This window comes from Oncorhynchus mykiss, chromosome 1 (assembly GCF_013265735.2).
Source record: "Oncorhynchus mykiss isolate Arlee chromosome 1, USDA_OmykA_1.1, whole genome shotgun sequence".
NCBI lineage: Eukaryota > Metazoa > Chordata > Actinopteri > Salmoniformes > Salmonidae > Oncorhynchus > Oncorhynchus mykiss.
Genome location: NC_048565.1, coordinates 35,749,837 through 35,770,452, shown reverse-complemented (window position 1 = coordinate 35,770,452; position 20,616 = coordinate 35,749,837). Strand labels below are relative to the sequence as shown.

At 42.2% G+C, this 20,616-nt stretch overlaps 2 protein-coding genes across 2 annotated transcripts; one reads left to right on the top strand and one right to left on the bottom strand.

Annotated features, from left to right (window-relative positions):
• Positions 1-3,383: 3,383 nt before the first annotated feature.
• On the bottom strand, positions 3,384-17,114 carry LOC110522032 (dynein light chain roadblock-type 2). Its single transcript, XM_021600098.2, has 4 exons — positions 16,971-17,114; positions 4,256-4,331; positions 3,812-3,979; positions 3,384-3,645 (listed from the first exon to the last, which is right to left on the bottom strand). The coding sequence occupies exons 1-4, from the start codon at positions 16,971-16,973 to the stop codon at positions 3,602-3,604; spliced, it is 291 nt and encodes a 96-aa protein (XP_021455773.1). The 5' UTR covers positions 16,974-17,114; the 3' UTR covers positions 3,384-3,601.
• On the top strand, positions 17,105-20,148 carry LOC110521997 (26S proteasome non-ATPase regulatory subunit 7). The gene is made up of 8 exons (XM_021600041.2): positions 17,105-17,266; positions 17,720-17,811; positions 17,967-18,059; positions 18,167-18,264; positions 18,412-18,492; positions 18,632-18,723; positions 18,882-19,080; positions 19,360-20,148. The coding sequence occupies exons 1-8, from the start codon at positions 17,193-17,195 to the stop codon at positions 19,612-19,614; spliced, it is 984 nt and encodes a 327-aa protein (XP_021455716.1). The 5' UTR covers positions 17,105-17,192; the 3' UTR covers positions 19,615-20,148.
• Positions 20,149-20,616: the final 468 nt, after the last annotated feature.

Genomic DNA, 20,616 nt, shown 5'->3' with positions numbered 1-20,616 from the left:
ATATTCCTGTTTCTATTTGCATGCTGTCTGGTATGGTAGTACACCGTATTGTTTTACTCCTGTACACTTGGCAAATAAACTTTGAATCTTGCTCCATCTGGTCTGAAAGGCCATGTGGAATTGATGTCATTGTGGGACACCTATCCAATTCTATCAGATCTCAAAAAGTTGCAGACGCTAAATGCCTTTACTTCCCAATCTTTTCTACAGTTTTTTTCTCTCTGTCCCTCATGGATCTGAGGCCTTACCCAGGATCTCTGTCAACCAATTTATTTCATCATACTGTAAGTACATATTATCAATATCACTGTACAAGATCTAAAGAACTATCTGTTTTAAAGGGATAGTTCAGCTAAATTACAAAATTACAGTTTCCTTAACCTATAATCCAGGGGTGTCAACTCACTCCATGCAGGGCCTAGTGTCTTCAGGTTTTTGGTTTTGCCTTTCATTTAGCACTAGACAACCCGGTATGGGGAGTTCCTTACTAATTAGTGACCATTTATCAATCAAGTACAGGGTAGGAGTGAAAACCTGCAGCCACTTGGCCCTCCATGGCATGAGTTTGACACCTGTGCTGTGTCATGAACTGGCTCGTAGCAAGTAAGGGAGACAACATGGAGATAATATATTTGTGTTATTCTTAACTGAAGTAAACTATATACAATTAACAGTGGTGTTTGTGTAGTCAGTATTCAGTAGTGTAAGTGAGTGGTTATATGCATAGATGATGTTAATGAGGGGTGTTGCAGTGCCAAAACAAACAAAAATAAGTGTCTGCACAGAGTCTAAATGAATGAGGAAAGGTGTATTTATCCCTGGGACACACCCTAGCCCAGGGGTGTCCCATTTCGCTGACGTCCCATTTCGCTGACGACAGCTATAAGGTACACTAAGACTTTTCTGTCATTTCAACAGTAAAACACTCTAGAATGCACAGTAAAATACAGTAAATGTGTTTTACAGCATCAATGCTGTAGATTGCAATGCATTATGGGTAAAATGAAGAAAAATACTGTTATTAACTGTAATTGGAAGCCTCCTTCCAAGACACATGAAGCTCAGACTATTTTAGTAAATCTTGAAGTGGAAGAATATTTTCAGCAGCTGCTGGGTTGATACCTTGACTTGTTTAAGTATTTTTATTGTTAGCCAACATTGAATTGCTGCATGTTTTCTTAGCTAACCTAGCTAGCTCTTTTGGTCTGCACTAAATCGCTTGTAAATATCTTGCTCTGCGACCTAGAAAAAAAAAATCACCCAGATAACTGTTGTGATGGTAGGCTTCGCTGCCTGTACTGCAGCCGCTGAGTGCCTTAGAGAATAAACTGAGTGCCGATTCGTGACCGTTATATTTTTACCATGACTACAGAGAAAATTGCTTGTTTCTAGCGGTTCAAAAGATGGTTGTCACTAGTTATCATTGTAAAAATTCATGCAAACAAAAATGTGCTTTTTGGTCTTAAAAGGTTAGGCATAAGTTTCAGTGAGTTTAAGATTAGGTTTAAAATGAGAAAGAAATTGTAGAATTAGACAGGGTTTAGCCAGAATTGACTTTGTGGCTGTGGTAAACTACCGGAGCAACCACGGCATGAGCCACTAAACTACTCGCAAACCACTAAAACCGATGCGAACGACCCATGCACCGGTTTTGTATCGAGGGCCCTCCCGACCTAGGTAGCATGGCCAACCTTTCCCTCCCAGGATTATAGTTTCAAGTAGGATAGCCGCCTACACAAGAAATAACTAATATAGGTATCCATCGAGATGCCACTGTGATAGTCTACTTAATGGGGAGAACATGAAAGGCAACACCAGGACACAGTGTCCTTCCTCCTCATCTGTCACAACCCTGTGTGATTGGATCACTCGGCTCTCAGCTCGTCTGTCTCTCTTCCCACAACCAGGCACACAATATAGTTTTTACATTTGTGTTGTAATGACGCTCTCATTTGGTTACATGTTAACTGTTACTTCTATTGTACATTTTTTAAATGTTTTTACCAATTTGAATAAATGTATTTTGTACAAATTGGTTTTTCTTACATTTAGATTTCAGGGAGAATTACTGTAAATTTACAGCATTACACTGGCACCAGAGTTGCCAGTTTAACACTGTAATTTTGCTTTACAGCAGAGATGCTATTTTCCTTACCATAAAACATATTACAGCATCCCAACTCTGGTTCCAGCATAATGCTGTACATTCACAGGGAAAAGTTTTAGTATATGACAGCAATCCCATGCTTAGTTTGATGCATAAAAAATGCTAATATTGGTCCTAAGACTTAAATGGGATTTTTACCACAAATGCTAAAACGATAGCATGTGGAAACAGTGCCAGGGAAACTAAACCATAGCATGGATTGCTGTCATGCCTTCTCCATAGACTGCTTACAGGGTAAGGAAACCAATGTAATTTTGTCATGAGTGAACTATCCCTTGAAGTGCTCTTCAACAACACTGTAATACTGGACTTGCGTAACTGATGACCATCATATCCTATTTAACTACCATGTAAATAATTAGACTATGTATTAGGGACACATTGTAAAGTAAAACAACAAAGTTTGTTCTAGCCTAAAAAAAGTGAGCCAATACCTGGAACCTGAGGAGAGGCACATGTAGACCACATCCCCCACCTCCAGAAGTAGTGGCTGTGGTGGATATGTAGTGGCTGTGGTGGATATGTACTCGCTATGGTCATTAGTAACATTTCCCTCATTCTCTTTACATTATCACACCCACATACAGGCTCAATTCTGAACATCCGTTTTGAAAGTGTAAAAAACAAGTATACATTTTTGCACTCAATACTGTAAGTTGCTCTGGATAAGAACGTCTGCTAAAATGTAAAATCACAAAACTGAGAGTGTGCTGTGACAGCCCACATATGCCCTTTGCTGGCCTGATCTGGTATTTGATTTGAGTCTACACCGTAGATTTATAAAAGCAGAATTATTAAATTAGCCAGCCAACTTTGACAAAACAGCCACATATAAACTTTGATTTTCTGATTAAGAAAGATACATGGGTTGTTAAGTCAATGATACCTTGTAAATTCTAATTCTATAATTCCCCCCCAAAAATACTTATTTCAAACAATTTTGGACAGTTTGCTAGCAAACTCAAATCAGGCCCCAGGAAGCTCTTTAGAACAAACAGTTGAATGAAAATGAAACATGTCTGATACTGCTGCTCAGTGGTTACTCTGACCATACACTACAGCTCTGTCTCTGACACATTGACCTTCCTCAGTTCCTCTACATTAACTCAGAATAAAGTCATTCAGATTCAGTCCATCTACCCTCCTTACATAGACTATATTCATATCAACATACGGGGTGGGCACGGGACAAAGGAAAATAGGACATACACAATGCTCCAATTGTTATGATGTCCTTGTTTCTTCCATTTTTTATTTGTTAATGACAATGGCTAAGAAGGAGAATGAATAGAATAAGGAAACATTGCAGAGTGGAAAAAGGAGAAAATGCACAAAGCAAAATATGTGGTCCAGTTTAACAAAACATATATTCTTAAGAGACAAAGATCAGTGTGTGAGGAGCTACTGCCTGACTCTCACAGGAACCTCCTGGGGCTATTCACTGGGGTTCTGGATGACTATCAATAGATACTCCTTGTCTGGAAAAGAGAGGGGAGGAGAAACTGTAAAATCCCTAAATGTGTTTCATTACATTTTAAATATTAACAATGAATCAAAAGCACAATATCAACATGTCAGATACATAGATGATCTTCTAGTGGATGGGCGTCCCTTGAGAACCTAAACCACCTCTGCTACACTCACCAGGTGCCACCATGATCTCATGCTTCTTGGAGCGGATGCGGAGGAAGGTCAGGTCGTTCTGAGGGTCGATGTCTCGGACTGTGCTTCTGGCTTTCATAGTGAGCTGGTGCAGCAGGCCAGCATACTGCACCGTGGTGGAGTTGTCTAAGGTAGTTCTGATTGGGATACCTGAAAAAGACCAACACACAGCATCAACTTTATAATAGAGAAGTGATGAGACTATTACTTGCTACATAAATTCAAATGGTATGTCTTTGATGCCCAGGGGCTACAGATGAAAATTAGCAATCTAGCTAAATCTGGTACAATGGCATGTTGTACATGGTTCCTGAAAAATAAAAGTAATCATCATGTTGTGGCTAAAGGTACAGCTCCTATAAGAGGATGTAAACATGGGATTGTAGAGAGGTAGGGATGATGTTACTTCAGTGTTGTCTTGCTTACCCTCGGCATTAACAACTATTGTTCCAATTACACCTTTGTGAGTTTGAATTCTCTTTAGTGTCTCTTCGACTTCTGCCTGTTTGTGGAAGAAGATAAAGTGTCAGTACAGCAGCTTTGCCTCACTTAGGCTCCCGAGTGGCACAGTGGTCTGAGGCACTGCATCTCCGCGCAAGAGGCGTCACTACAGTTCCTGGTTCGTATCCAGGCTGTATCACATCCGGCCGTGATTGGGAGTCCCATAGGGCGGCGGACAATTGGCCCAGCGTGGCCGGGGTAGGCAGTCATTGTAAATAAGAATTTGTTCTTAACTGACTTGCCTAGTTAAATAAATGTTAAATGTGGGGGAAAAAAGTCTGACCGAGACAGCAAAGCAGCTGATTAGCTTACGTTAGCTAGCCATTCCTACTGACAGTCAATAGCATAGCTAACATTAGCTAGCTACACTATATTTACAAAGGTATGTGGACTTAGTGGATTTGGCTATTTCAGCCACACTAGTTGCTGAAAAGTGTAAAAACAAATAGAGCGCACAGCCATGCAATCTCCATAGACAAACATCGACAGTAGAACAGCATTACTGATAAGCTGTGACATTCAACGTGGCACCGTCATAGGATGCCACCTTTCCAACAAGTCAGTTCATCAAATTTATGCCATGCTAAAGCTGCCCCAGTCAACTGTAAGTGCTGTTATTGTCATGTGGAAATGTCTAAGAGCAACAACGGCCCAGCCGCAAAGTGGTAGGCCACACAAGTTCACAGAACGGGACAGCAGAGTGCTGAAGTGCGTAAAAATCATCTGTCCTCAGTTGCAACACTCACTACCGAGTTCCAAACAGCCTCAGCACAAGAACTGTTCGGGAGTTTCATGAAATGGGTTTCCGTGACCAAGTAGCCGCACACAAGCCTAAGATCAACATGCACACTTCCAAGCGTCGGCAGGAGTGTTGTAAAGCTTGATGCCATTGGACTCTGGAACAGTGAAAACGTTTTCTCTGGAGTGATAAATCATGCTTCACCATCTGGCAGACAGACTGACAAATCTGGGTTTGGCGCTAGCCAGGAGAATGATACCTGTCTGAATGCATTGGGCCAACTGTAAAGCTTGGTGTAGGAGGAATAATGGTATGAGGCTGTTTTCATGGTCCGGGCTAGGCCCCTTAGTTCCAGTGAAGGGAAATCTTAATGCTACAGCATACAATGACGCTATCTACGATTCTATGTTTCCAACTTTGTGGCAACAGTTTGGGGAAGGACCTCTCCTGTTTCAGCATGACAACACCTGGGTGCACAAAGCGAGGTCCACACAGAAATGGTTTGTTAAGATCAGTGTGGAAGAACTTGAGTGACCTGCACAGAGCCCTGACCTCAACCCCATCGAACACCTTTGGGATGAATTGGAACGCAGACTGCGAGCCAGGCCTAATCGCCCAACCTCACTAATGCTCTTGTGGCTGAATGGAAGCAAGTACCACAGCAATGTTCCAACATCTAGTAGAAAGCCTTCCCAGAAGAGTGGAGGGTGTTATAGCAGCAAAGGGGGGACCAACTCCATATTGATGCCCATGATTTTGGAGTGAGATGTTCGGCGAGCAGGTGTCCATACTTTTGGTCATGTAGTGTAGTTACTAACATTTATCTAGCAAGCTATCGTTTAAAGCGGCAATCAGCAGTTGAAACGATAACAAAGCGAATCCCAACCACTGTTTCGGCAAAAAAGCGGGGGGATGGGGCTGTAGAAATGTAACCAAATTTAAAGACAGTGCTATGGATGCAAAGATTGACCATCCAAAATGATATTTTTTATCATGTTCCTCTTCCTAGTATCCTGATGGCTAATGTCCAATCGCTGGAAAATAAACTTTGAACTCCGAGCAATTACTGAGACTTGGCTTACAGACAATACAATCAACTGTTATTCAACCAGACAGCTTCTCCATATTCCAAATGGAACGAACTGTGGCTTCTGGTAAGAGTCGGGGGGGGGGGGGGGGGATGTGTGTGTTTCCTCAAACTATTCCTGGTATACCGAAGTTGAAAACCTCTGAAGCTCCTGTTCACCTGACCTGAAGTTTCTGATGCTGAAATACCCCACTATATGCCGAGGGAATTCACGTGTTATTAACACAGTTGTTTACATAACGCCACAATCACACACCAAGGCGGCACTCATCGAACTGTACAAGATCATTAGCCAGCAGAATCCTCTCCCCGGGGTTCCCAAGTGGCCTAAGGCACTGCATCTCAGTGCTAGAGGTGTCACTGCAGACCCTGGTTCGATCCCGGGCTGTATCACAAACGTCCATTGGCCCAGTGTCGTCCGTGTTAGGGGCGGGTTTGGCCGGGGTAGGCCGTCATTGTAAAATAACAATTTGTTCTTAACCGACTAAAATAAAACCCTGCATCTTGTCGTGGGTGACTTTAACCATGCCCGTTTTCTTCATATCACCAACATGTATCCTTCCCTACAAGAGGATCCGCTGTGCTTGACCATGTATACACAAACATCCCCGACTTTGGCCAATCAGATCATGTCTCTCTTTTCCTACAAGCAGCAACTCGAGAGAGAGCCACCAACACAGAGAATAGTGAAGCACTGGACAGAGGTAGACTCAATTCCGCAGGATTGTTTCGAGAATACTGATTGGAATATGTTCAAAGATTCATCCACCCAGGACTCATCCATCAACATTGAGGAGTATACATTGTCAGTCGCAGGCTTCATTAGCAAATATGTTGATGACGTTGTACCCACAATAAGAATCCAGACATACCAAAGACCCTGGATGAACGGAGATATACGTACAATGCTGAGAGTCAGTACCGCAGCATTCAATGTCAGCGGAACAAACCCCGATAACTTGGTGGTGTGTGACGCATGAAAGGCAAAGCATGTACGAACTCCGCAAATCCATTAGGGACGCAAAAAGACAATACAGACTGTTCGACAACTCCGACTTAAGTCGCATGTGGAAAGGAAAATCCCTCCCAGACGAGCTTGGCCGCATCCTCTGAGTTTGTGCTGGCGGAAAACTTCTCTGACATATTCAACCCGTCCCAGGCTGTAGTCCCCACCTGCTTTAAGGAGACCACCATCGTCCCAGTGCCCAAGAAAAAGGTGACTAAATTACTATCGCCCCGTCACGCTCACCTCTGTCATCATGAAGTGCTTTGAGAGGCTGGTCATGGCCCACATTAAGTCCAGCATGCCCGGCACACTGGACCCACTCTAATTTGCCTACCGCTCCAACAGATCCAAGGAACATGCCATTTCCATCACTATTCACACAGCAGTAACACACACATCTGGACAAGAGGAATATCTATGTGAGAATGCTGTTCATTAACTACAGTTCAGAATTCAACACTACTGTTCCCTCCAAGCTCGACACCAAGCTCAGAGCCCTGGCTCTGGACACCACCCTCTGCAACTGGATCTGGACTTCATAACAGGCAGACCACAGTATGTTAGGACTGGCAACAACAACACCTCCACACTGACTCAACACGGGGGGGCCCCCCCAGAGGTGTCTTCAGTCCTCTGCTGTACTCCCAGTTCACTAACGACTGTGTGGCTTTGCACGACATCAATTCCATCATCAACTTTGCTAACGACACCCTGGTTGTTTGCCTGAATCACCCTATAGGGAGGAGGTAAATGAACTGCCATTGTCATAACCTCTCCTTCAACATCAGGAAAACAAAGGAGTTGAATGTTGACTTCAGGAAGCACAGGGAACATGCCCCGATCCCCATCAATGGGATTGTAGTAGAGAAAGTCACGAGTTTTAAGTTCCTTGGCATTCACTTTACCGAGGACTTGTCATGGACCAACAACACCACCACCACTCTTGTCAAGAGGGCACAACAGCATCTCTACTTCCTAAGGCGGCTGAAGAAATCTGGCATGCCGCCCCGGGTCCTCTCCAAATAGTACCGCTGCACCATCGAGAGCGTCCTGATCGGTTGCATCACAGCCTGGTACGGGTATTGCTCCGTCCACAACAGCAAGATCCTCCAGCGGTTGGTGAAAATGGCCCAGAACATCACCACTCATCCAGGACCTCTACTTGAAACGATATTTGCGGAAGGCACACAGCATTATCAAGGACACCACACCCCAGCCACGAGCTGTTCTCTCCCTTACCACCAGGCATACAGTATTGGAGCATGAGGTCTGATAGAAACTGTCTCTGAGGCTGTTGGTATCTACATGCCATCAGACTGCTGAACACTTGAACTGGACTGATCATGTGCTCTGATTTCCCGCACCTTATCACACATCACTGCTCACATCACACACATAATTTCCCCCCTCGATCTACACACAAGACCCCATGATGACAAAGCAAAAACAGGTTTTGAAATTTGTTAATTTATAACAAATAAAACTGATTACATTTACTTAAGTGTTCAGACCCTTAACTCAGTACTTTGTTGAAGCACCTTCGGCAGCATTACAGCCTCGAGTCTTCTTGGGTATGATGCTACAAGCTTGGGATGCCTGTATTTGGGAAGTTTCTCCAATTCTTCTCTGCAGATCCTCTCAAGCTCTGTCAGGTTGGATGGGGAGCATTGCTGCACAGATATTTCAGTTCTCTCCAGCGACGTTAGATCGGGTTCAAGTCCGGCCTCTGGTTGGGCCACTCAAGGACATTCAGAGACGTGTCCCAAAGCCACTCCTGCGTTGTCTTGGCGTTGTGCTTAGGCTCATTGTCCTTTTGGAAGGTGAACCTTCACCTCAGTCTGAGCGCTCTGGAACAGTTTTTTATTAAGGACCTCTCTGTGTACTTTACTCTGTTCATCTTTCCCTCGATTGTGACTAGTCTCCCAGTCCCTGCCATTGGAAAAACATCCCCACAGCATGCCACCATCATGCTTCACCGTAGGGATGGTGCCAGGTTTCCTCCAGACATGACACTTGGCATTCAGGCCAAAGAGTTCAATCTTGGTTTAATCAAACCAGAGTATCTTGTTTCTCATGGTCTGAGAGTGTTTAGGTGCCTTTTGGATAACTCAAATGGGCTGTCTTGCCTTTTACTGAGTTCTGGCAACTCTACCATGAAGGCCTGATTGGTGGAATGCTGCAGAGATGGTTGTCCTTCTGGAAGGTTCTCCCATCTCCACAGAGGAACTCTGCAGCTCTATCAAAGTGACCATCAGGTTCTTGGTCACTTCCCTCACCAAGGCATTCTCCCCCGATTGCTCAGTTTGGCTGGGCGGCCAGCTCTAGGAAGTCTTGGTGGTTCCAAATATCTTCCATTTTTAAGATTGATGTAGGCCACTGTGTTCTTAGGAACCTTCAATGCGGCAGAATGTTTTTTTTTTGTACCCTTCCCCAGATCTGTGCCTCGACACAATCCTGTCTCGGAGCTCTATGGACAATTCCTTTTGACCTCATGGCTTGGTTTTCGCTCTGACATGCACTGTCAACTGTGGGACCTTTATATAGACAGGTGTTAGCCTTTCCAAATCATGTCCAATCAATTTACCATAGGTGGAATCCAAGGAAGATCAATGGAAAACAGGATGCACTTGAGGTCAATTTCGAGTCTCAATGCAAAGGGGCTGAATATTTATGTAAAGAAGGTATTTCTTTCTTCATAAATTTGCACAAACAAAATCAAACCTGTTCGCTTTGTCATTAGGGGTATTGTGTGTAGATTGCTAAAAAAAGGCTGTAACATAACAAAATGTGGAAAAGGTCAAGGGGCCTGAATACTTTCCCACAGCACTGTACATGCAACAACAAAAAAAAATGTTATTCTACTGCCATTGTGTTTTAAAAAAAAAAACTATTTCTTAATGTTGCATTCTTGCGAAGGAACCTGCAAGTAAGCATTTCGTTGGACGATGATGTTGGCGAGGTCGCAGTTGTAAATGAGAACTTGTTCTCAACTAGCCTACCTGGTTAAATAAAGGTCAAATAAAAATAAATAAAAATACCATGTGTATCTCATACAAGGAGGCTAAACAGTGTTTGTTGACATTTACTTTCTTTACAAACATTGGAGTAAAAGAAGGTTAGATCTTGTGCACTGGTGGGGTGTGTCAGTTGAAATAAGCTCATGAGGCACTTATGTCATATACATCAAAAATCAATAGGTACATTTCATTAATTTTTGTCCAAAAATTGATGTAGCAACTGCTGATTTGCCTCTTTTTAAAATGCAATGGGTTCATAGCCACGGGAAGTACGGGTGCTGAAGGTGCTGCAACACCCCCTGCTAGTGATGGTAAAATTGAAAGAATTTGTGTAGCAATAAACTATTAAACCATTTTTCAATTGCATTATTGATATAAATGATACTGTATTTATATATGGGCCCCATGTGGGGGTTTGGCGTCGGACACAAGCTCTGCTGTATGACAGACAGTACGCGTTAAGTCGGTTCTTTCTCGCTCCCTCTTCTCTCACCCTTGTGGTGGATATCAAGTGATCTAGAGTAATGCTCACAGGTTCTCCACATTATTTTCTATTAGTTCAGAATTCTAAACTTGGCAAAAAGGGAATGGGAACAATATCAAGGAACGTGGCATTCTCTCGCCCTCGGTTCGCAGGCCTGCTCTTGCCTATGTCAAACACGTAGGTGTACTAGCCCATTAGTCTAGCAAGTAACACAGTGAGTGGTGCTTTCCACCAGCTGGTGCTAGATCGAGGTAAGCGCTTTTCTTTTCTCCGCGATGGATCGCATTGCTGTCCATTTGCTCAGTTTTAATAATAGGCACAATCTTGGTAACAACACCCCTCTCACACACCTGTTGTAATTATGCAATACAAAGAAATGTGCGCTCTGTTGACGATTGTATATTACTAGGTGGCGCGCAAGTTAAGTTTGGGGAAGCTTACAATTTTTCCTACCACTTCTACTGATCTGCGTGGCAATTCTGATTTTCATATGTGCATTCATTTAAAAAATAATAATTGTCAACTGGTTACAAATACAAATCAGAATTAAAATTATACATCTAAAAGTAAAAATTCCACTAATGCTAGTGGACCAGCCTCTGCTATATGGACGCAATGATTGGTGGCTAAAGAAATGAACGCATAGAACTAAGAGAGAGCCTCCGTCAATGTATCAGTAGGCCTATAATTGTCAACTAAGTAATAATACATAAAGCCGACAAATAAAAACAGAAAATATCCTGATGAATGAAATTATTTGTGGACTACAGGAAAAGGAGAACCGAGCACTCCCCCCAGATGGAGCTGTAGTGGAGCAGTTTGAGAGCTGTCCACACCATCGAGAGCCTGACTGGTTGCATCACCTCCTGGTATGGCAACTGCTTGGCCTCCGACCGCAAGGCACTACAGAGGGTAGTGTGCAGGCCCAGTATATCACCAGAGCCAAGCTTCCTGCCATCCAGGACCTCCATACCAGGCGGTATCAGAGGAAGGTCCAAAAATGTTTCAAAGACTCCAGTCATCCAGGTCATAGACTGTTCTCTCTGCTACCGCACGGCATCGGAGCACCAAGTCTAGGTCCAAAAGGCTTCCTAACAGCTTCTACCCCCAAGCCGTAAGACTCCTGAACAGCTAATCAAATGGCTACCTGGACTATTTGCATTGTCCCACCCCCCACTAATTTTTATGCTGCTGCTACTCTCTGTTTATCTATGCATAGTCACTTTACCTCTACCTACATGTACAGTTTGGAAACACCTATTAATTCCAGGATTATTCTTTATTTTTACTATTTTCTACATTGTAGAAAAAATTAGGAAATATAAACACTTGAAGTAACCAAAAAAGTGAAGTAACCAAAAAAGTGTTAAACAAATCAAAATATATTTTATATTTAATATTCTTCAAAGTAGCCACCATTTGCCTTAACAGCTTTGTACACTCTTGGAATTCTCTCAACCAGCTTCATGAGGTAGTCACCTGGAATGCATTTCAATTAACAGGTATGGAATTTTTTTCCTCAATGCGTTTGAGCCAAACAGTTGTTGTGACAAGGTAGGGGTGGTATACAGAAGATAGTCCATATTATGGCAAGAACAGCTCAAATAAGCAAAGATAAACGACCGTCCCTCGTTTAAGACGGAGGTCAGTCAATACGGAACATTTCAAGAACTTTTGAAGAAACTTTAAGTGCAGTCGCAAAAACCATCAAGCACTATGATGAAACTGGCTCTCATGCGGACTGTCATAGGAAAGGAAGACAGTTACTTCCTGCTGCAGAGGATAAGTTCATTAGAGTTAACTGCACCTCAGATTGCAGCCCAAATAAATGCTTCACAGAGTTCACGTAAGACACATCTCAACATCAACTGTTCAGAGGAGACTGTGTGACTGAGGCCTTCATGGTCGAATTGCTGCAAAGAAACAACTACTAAAGGACACCAATAAGAATAAGAGACTTGCTTGGGCCAAGAAACACGATCAATGGATATTAGACCGGTGGAAATCTGTCCATTGGTCTGAGCCCATATTTGAGATTTTTTGGTTCCAACCACCGTGTCTTTGAGACGCAGAGTAGGTGAATGGATGACCTCTGCGTGTGTGGTTCCCACCGTGAAGCATGGAGGAGGTGTGATTTGTGTGGGGGTGCTTTGCTGGTGACCCTGTCGGTGATTTATTTAGAATGCAAGGCACACTTAACCAGCATGGCTACCACAGCATTCTGCAGTGATACGCCATCCCATCTGGTTTGCACTTAGTCCCACTATCATTTGTTTTTCAACAGGACAATGACCCAACACACCTCCAAGCTGTGTAAGAGCTATTTGACCAAGAAGGTGAGTGATGGAGTGCTGCATCAGATGACCTGGCCTCAACCCAATTGAGATGGTTTGGAATGAGTTGGACCGCAGAGTGAAGGAAAAGCAGCCAACAAGTGCTCAACATAAGTGGGAACTCCTTCAAAACGGTTGGAAAAACATTCCAGGTAAAGCTGGTTGAGAGAATGCCAAGTGTGCAAAGCGGTCATCAAGGCAAAGGGTGGTTATTTTGAAGAATCTCAAAATATATTTTGATTTCAAGTGTTATTTCATAGTTTGTCTTCACTATTATTCTACAATGTAGAAAATATTAAAAATAAAGAAACATCCTTGAATGAGTAGGTGTGTCCAAACTTTTGACTGGAACTGTACATATTACCTTGACTAACCTGTACCCCTCCTGTATATAGACTCGCTACTGTTATTTTATTGTTTAATTGTGTTATTCTTAAAAAAAAAAAAAACATTCAGTTTATTTTAGTAAATACTTAAACCCTTTTTTCTTAACTGCATTGTTGGTTAAGTGCTTGTAAGCATTTCACTGTAAGGTCTACCTGTGTATTCAGCACGTGGCAAATAGAATGCAATTTGAAAGAACCTGCATTTTATTTGTCGTCTCTACTATTCATCTCCCTAGGCCCGTCTGCCTTTTCTATTGGTCTTGAGCTATCCCTAGTGAAGTGGACCATGGTAGCCTATCAAATCTGGGTCCAGCCCAATGACTGTGTATATGAAGGTCCGGCCCGAAGCTGTCGCTAGAGAACTTGCAACGTTGTATCAACTAGCCTGTTCCAAGCCCTCAGTTTCCAGCACCAGTGAGCACGCGACAGACATAACTGTTTTTATACAAAGGGAAATGTGTTCATGTTACTATGAAATACTGAAGTATAATTACAAGCATTTCATAAGTGTCAAAGGCTTTTATTGACCATCACATGAAGTTGATGCAAAGAGTCCATATTTGCAGTGTTGACCCTTATTTTTCAAGACCTCTGCAATCTGCCCTGGCATGCTGTCAATTAACTTCTGGGCCACATCCTGACTGATGGCAGCCCATTCTTGCATAACCAATGCTTGGAGTTTGTCAGAATTTGTGGGGTTTTGTTTGTCCACCCGCCTCGAGGATTGTGTCCCACCACCCGCCAATCCCTCTTTTTACGCTTCTGCTATTGTTCATATATGCAGTCACTTTAACGATACCTACATGTACATACTACTTCAATAAGCCTGACTAACAGCTGTCTATATATAGCCTTGCTACTCTTTTTACAAATGTCTTTTACTATTGTTTTATTTCTTTACTTACCCACACACACACACACACACACACACACACACACACACACACACACAAACTTTTTTTTGCTCGCACCATTGGTTAGAGCCTGTAAGTAAGCATTTCACTGTTGTATTCGGCGCACGTGACAAATAAACTTTGATTTGATTGACCACAACTTCTCAATGGGATTAAGGTCTTGGGAGTTTCCTGGCCATGGACTCAAAATATATGTTTTGTTCCCGAGCCACTTAGTTATCACTTTTGCCTTATGGCAAGGTGCTCCATCATGCTGGAAAAGGCATTGTTCATCACCAAACTCTTCCTGGATGGTTGGGAGAAGTTGCTCTCGGAGGATGTGTTGGTACCATTCTTTATTCATGACTGTGTTCTTAGGAAAAATTGGCAGCAATATCCTTGCCTGTGAAGTCCTTTTTGTGCAAAGCAATGATGACAGCACGTGTTTCCTTGCAGGTAACCATGATTGACAGAGGAAGAACAATGATTCCAAGCACCACCCTCCTTTTGAAGCTTCCTGTCTGTTATTCAAACTCAATCAGCATGACAGAGTGATCTCCAGCCTTGTCCTCGTCAACACTCACATCTGTGTTAATGAGAGAATCACTGACATGATGTCAGCTGGTCCTTTTGTGGCAGGGCTGAAATGCAGTGGAAATGTTTTTTGGGGGATTCAGTTCATTTGCATGGCAAAGAGGGATTTTGCAATGAATTGGAATTCATCTGATCACTGTTCATAACATTCTGGAGTATATGCAAATTGCCATCATACAAACTGAGGCAGCAGACTTTGAAAATTAATGTGTCATTCACAACTTTTGGTCACGACTTTTGGCCATGAAAGATTTTTCAAATACTGGGAGGAACTATCATTCACAATGGATTAAAAAAGGTAGAGGAAAAAATGACTGAAGTTCACCTTTATTAGTGGTGATAAGACAACCAGAAATCCCCAAATGGGCACTTTCCTACATTTGTGCGCAGCAGGCCAGTTAGCCTATGCATGCTCAGGTGTAGAAGTAGGACAGAGAAACCACACATGCTCATTTGGAGCGCTCAAAAGAAAATACAATGAAAAAATTGATGGTATGAAATAAACCAAAACAAGTTTCTCACAAGTGTAACAGGTTGTGCACTCTGCAAACACTTTCCACTCAGAGAATGAGAACGGTAAATGACTATAGGCCTAATTAATCCATGCATTAACAAATGTATGTAACCAAATGGGGATTAACGGTAAATGTACTATTGGTGACATATGTAATGGGGAATTGACAAAAATAAAGGGCAAACCAGACAAAACAATGAATTTGCAAGAATTTGTGGGAGACAGCTCAGCGCGTTCTGTAGTGCGTTCACTCACTGCTGTACAATGTAGAGAAAAACAGGGCAAATTCAAGAGGGTGCTGCAAAATTAATGTCAACTTAGTTTTCTTTGCCCCATGTCATTATAAATTACATAATTGTTCTCTACAATATTATAACCTTAATGTACTTGGCAGTGTTGATGAAATAAGAATGTTAATTTGCTAGTTTAGACTGCACTGCTCTTGGTTGTATCGCTTCTATATTTGGCATTGTGAGGTGGTACCGTTTAGGAGGTGTTTCCGCTCGGTGGACCAAACAAAATCAACAAATTGATACCTTCGTAATTTCCACCTCCAGATCCTTGGGTTTCATTGCCTATACTGGTAATCAATCTACATGGATAGACATTTCTATGATGATTATAAAGGGAAAGACTCAAAATACACCAAACAGTCTCTTAGTCTCTTAGCTTTGTAAATAAATATATTTAGTACCCGTTTAGATTTAATTTAGAAAAAGCCCATGTTTTTACTCAAACCTGTGATGACATTCCATTCACATGCTAAATTCTCAGTAAATCGTCTAACATTTTAACCATATGGGGTTGGGGTTTGGACTATTGTTTTTCTGATGGAATTCTCTATTGGATGGATAAAACATTTGTATAAACTTTTGAATTAATCATTCTATGGGTGAACACCGTACATTCTGGAGAGCTGAGAGCATTCTGGAGAGACATGCCAATATATTCGCCACACTTGTCTAAACATAAAAAATAAAGGTGAAATTTAAGAACAAATTCTTATTTACAATGTCAGCCTACCCCAGCCAAACCCAGACAAGGCAGGGCCAATTGTGCACCTCCCTATGGGACTCGCAATCAAGGCCAGATGTGATAAAGCCTGGATTCGAACCTGGGACTGTAGTGACACCTCTTGCACTGAGATGCCTTAGACCACTGTGCCACTCAGGAGCCCAAGATACATTATCTTCACACACATTTTAGATGCATTGGTTTTCACTGACAGCCACATCTCAATAATCAGCTAGGCCTATTGCCATGCCCTCTGACCAAATTTAAGTCTTCACAACTAGGCATATAGACCTACATGCTTGTGATTTAAAACAAGCCACAGCTTTAAAATAAGCTAATGATCCTCTGTGGCTAAGTCACACTCTCTGGTGACATATTTTCTATGATTGTATTTACTTCCTCAGCACTACTCAAAACATCTTCATGCTGCCATGAATGGATTGGCAATGACATCAGTCATCACTATTTGTTGTTCGGCCTGCCTACACGTAACACACCCTTTACATAACTATTATTGAAATAGCTAACTACATGAAACAAAACCTTTCATGTTAATGAAATAATTATTTTTACCATATTTGCAGGTGCTGACTAACGTTAGCTGTCAAATCAATGTTGTTTTAGTCCAGCAAACAGCTTCCAAAGATATTCCTTCTACACTACCGTCGCGTTCTATTCAGTGGTTATGTTGCTACGTAGAAACGGAAGTAGCTAGGCATTCGACAGGAAGTAGCTACCTAGCTAGACAGCTAGCATCACAGAATTTGGTTGCATCCTCAGACACTTCACATAAAAATGCCGGACTTAGCGGTAGAAAATGTGGTTGTCCATCCACTGGTGTTGCTCAGCGTGGTGGATCATTTTAATAGGTATGTAATTTAATAATATGTTTCCAAATCCTATCAATTCGTTACCTCTTTACTAACTTGCCACTTTTTGTACTAGATGATGTTGCAGCCAGGCCTAGCTAGGCTAGCTGGCCAGCTAACCCTGCTGAGTCAGAAACTCATGAAGCTGTGTATTTGTTAGCCATGACAGTAGCATAGCTAACTAGTTAATTTTGGCTAGTCAATTGTATTTACAGGCCACTCACTACCTGTTAGTATTAATTAGCAAGTAACAACTGATTTCTAAATAATGGAATAATTGAAAAAACATTCAGTCAGTTTCGTAGAGCACAACGTCATTATGTATCAGGGTAGCTAACTTAGCTAGTGCCGGGGTAAAAGTAGTTATTTTGACTTTAGTCTTAGAGGAAATGTTTGATTTCCTCCAAGACATCCTATGTTATTGATTGTGTAAATGTTATGTTGTTTTTACAGAATAGGGAAAGTAGGCAACCAGAAGCGAGTAGTGGGTGTTCTCCTCGGCTCTTGGCATAAGAAAGTCCTTGATGTGTCCAACAGCTTTGCAGGTGAGTTCTTCTCCTTTAATCTTACAACGTTACCAAAATAACCTGTTATGTCATGTGGCTAGTTTATAACATTTGTGACGGCAGTGTAATTATGATGACAATGTTTAGCTACACAAGTCTGTAGTTGGAGGCAATATTGATTGGATTTTCTCCAGTGCCATTTGATGAGGATGACAAGGATGATTCAGTGTGGTTCCTGGATCATGATTACTTGGAGAATATGTACAGCATGTTCAAGAAAGTCAATGGTGAGAACACACTATACATTGGTACATTTTTAAATATAAATTCAGTCTCATCGACTTCTACAGTCATCCTATAAGATTCTCAAACCTTTCCCTTCTCTTCTTTCCAGCCAGAGAGAGGATAGTGGGTTGGTATCACACAGGTCCTAAACTACATAAGAATGACATTGCCATCAATGAACTCATCAAGCAATACTGCACCAATTCCGTAAGTGCTTTCAACCCTGTAAATATTCCACATGAATAAATACCAGTAAGATATGTTCCCTCTCCTGTTGAAATTATTAAATTGTATTGATAATGCAGCCGAGAATTTAACAATGACTGTTTTTGTATGGGACTTTCTCCCTCTCAGGTATTAGTGATAATTGATGTAAAGCCTAAGGACCTGGGCCTGCCAACAGAAGCCTACTTTTCTGTGGAGGAAATACATGATGTAAGTGGAGCATAGACTTGTATGAGCCTAAATGACAAAACCACTCAAACCCTGGACCAGCCAACCCCGAGGTCTCTGGGCTGATTTTGGACTAGGCATACAAGTGATCACACAAGTTCTTGTTACTTTACTTTTCCAGGACGGCACTCCGACCTCCAAGACGTTTGAACATGTGACCAGTGAGATCGGAGCAGAGGAAGCAGAGGAGGTGGGCGTGGAGCACTTGCTCAGGTACGCATGATCTTTTAACTGGACCACACACACATTCCACATACCCATCTGTCTTTCTCTTTTACTCACACATACAATAAAGCATTTCAGGGAGTCTTCTGACTTCCAGTTTAATGCCACACTGAATTCGACATCCTTTTCTATTCTCGTGTCCACAGAGACATCAAGGACACAACAGTGGGTACTCTGTCTCAGCGGATCACCAACCAGGTACATGGCCTGAAGGGACTCAACTCCAAGCTGCTGGACATCAGGTCTTACCTGGAGAGAGTGGCTGCAGACAAGCTTCCCATCAACCACCAAATCGTTTACCATTTACAGGACGTCTTCAACCTGCTTCCCGATGTCAACCTACTGGTATGATGGGGTGTGGGGGTAGGCTGGAGTGTGTGTGGGAGCAAGGGGGATAGGGGCAGGCATGGTAATCGATTACCATTCATTCTTATTTTCTGGGGAAAGAGTGCACATTGATACATTTTCATTCTCAATTAAAATACATTCAGGTTTGTAGGACCTACTACTTCATTACATTGAACAGGTAGCCCGGCATTTTCCACCAGATTCCATGTTGTGCTGATCAAATCCCCTGGTTAATCATAATTCACAATGCCCTAATCCTGCCACTTCTCCCTGCAGGAGTTCACTAAGGCCTTCTACCTAAAGACCAATGACCAGATGCTGGTGGTTTACCTGGCTTCCCTTATCCGCTCAGTGGTGGCTCTCCACAACCTCATCAACAACAAGATCTCCAACCGTGATGCAGAGCGGAAGGAGGGACAGGAGAAAGAAGAGGGCAAGAAGGAGAAGAAAGAGGACAAGGAGAAGAAGGACGAGAAAGAGAAGGAGAAGGGTGACTCCTCATCCAAGAAAGATGAGAAGAAGAAAAAATAAGTGCACACTATTTTGGTGTGTCTTATAAACCACCCTATTCCCCTGGATAGTGCACCACTTTTGGCCTGAGCTACATATCTGTGTATAAGGTCTAGCTAAAAGTAGTGCTCTGTATGGTGTCATTTGAGACTTTGTCATAACTGGCATAATAACTATAGTGCTGAGGGTGAGAGGATGGTTATGTGTATTGGATGTTCTCTACAATGAGAATGATTGTTCTGCACTGTCTGGGCTGCGTTCAGTAGGGCACAACGTTAAGGAACGCTCAGATAGAAATGCATATTGTAGAACTGACATGCCTCTCTGATGTGAGCAATCACATCCTCTCTATTCTGTTATTTCTATCGGTAATGTTCAGTAAATTCCCCCCTCCTGAATACGACCCTGGTGGTGTGTCTCGTATGTACATACATACAGAGACACACAATTGCCTGGGAGCTCTTATCTTTCGTATGGTGAAAAGGAACATTACATTTCTGTATCACTCATTAAAGTGGGGTCCTATTAAATAATTTTATGTTTCCAATTGGCAAATGTATTTTTTTTTTGTCCCTTGGATGTGTTTTGTACTGTATAATATGTAATGTCATAAACACAGGGAGGAGAATTGTGATGATAAGCTGTCTCCCCTGCAGTCTTGCCAGGCATTTGTGTGGAAAACATAGGGCTTGTTTTACATTGCAGCCGACAGTGCAGGCAACCTTGCATCATAAATAACTATTATTTGTCTGTCAAAGTTTACCGATATACATTATGGTTTTGATTCTAACACGGCCATACATTCAAGTCTGGTGATAGATTTATAATAGGCAGTCCATCTAACAAAACACAGGCTATACCAAGTGAAAAGAGTGGTTTGAAGTTTATTTTTCCATCAGGATTAATTGTAGATGAACTATTGATAGAACCTATACTGGGTTAATTGAGGACAAGCTTTCAGACAATGAACTAAATAATAATGGAAGCTGTATACAGATCATCATTGCGCAGCATGTCACTGAC

Bases quoted from the DNA above. Each gene is read 5' to 3' on its own strand.
- LOC110522032 (XM_021600098.2), bottom strand. The intron at 3,980-4,255 runs GTAAGCAAGACA...GGTCTTTTTCAG, and splicing joins AATAGTTGTTAATGCCGAGG to GTATCCCAATCAGAACTACC. The intron at 3,646-3,811 runs GTGAGTGTAGCA...TCTCTTTTCCAG, and splicing joins TGAGATCATGGTGGCACCTG to ACAAGGAGTATCTATTGATA.
- LOC110521997 (XM_021600041.2), top strand. From the start codon at position 17,193: ATGCCGGACTTAGCGGTAGAAAATGTGGTTGTCCATCCACTGGTGTTG. The intron at 17,812-17,966 runs GTGAGTTCTTCT...GATTTTCTCCAG, and splicing joins TGTGTCCAACAGCTTTGCAG to TGCCATTTGATGAGGATGAC. The intron at 18,724-18,881 runs GTACGCATGATC...TCGTGTCCACAG, and splicing joins GGCGTGGAGCACTTGCTCAG to AGACATCAAGGACACAACAG.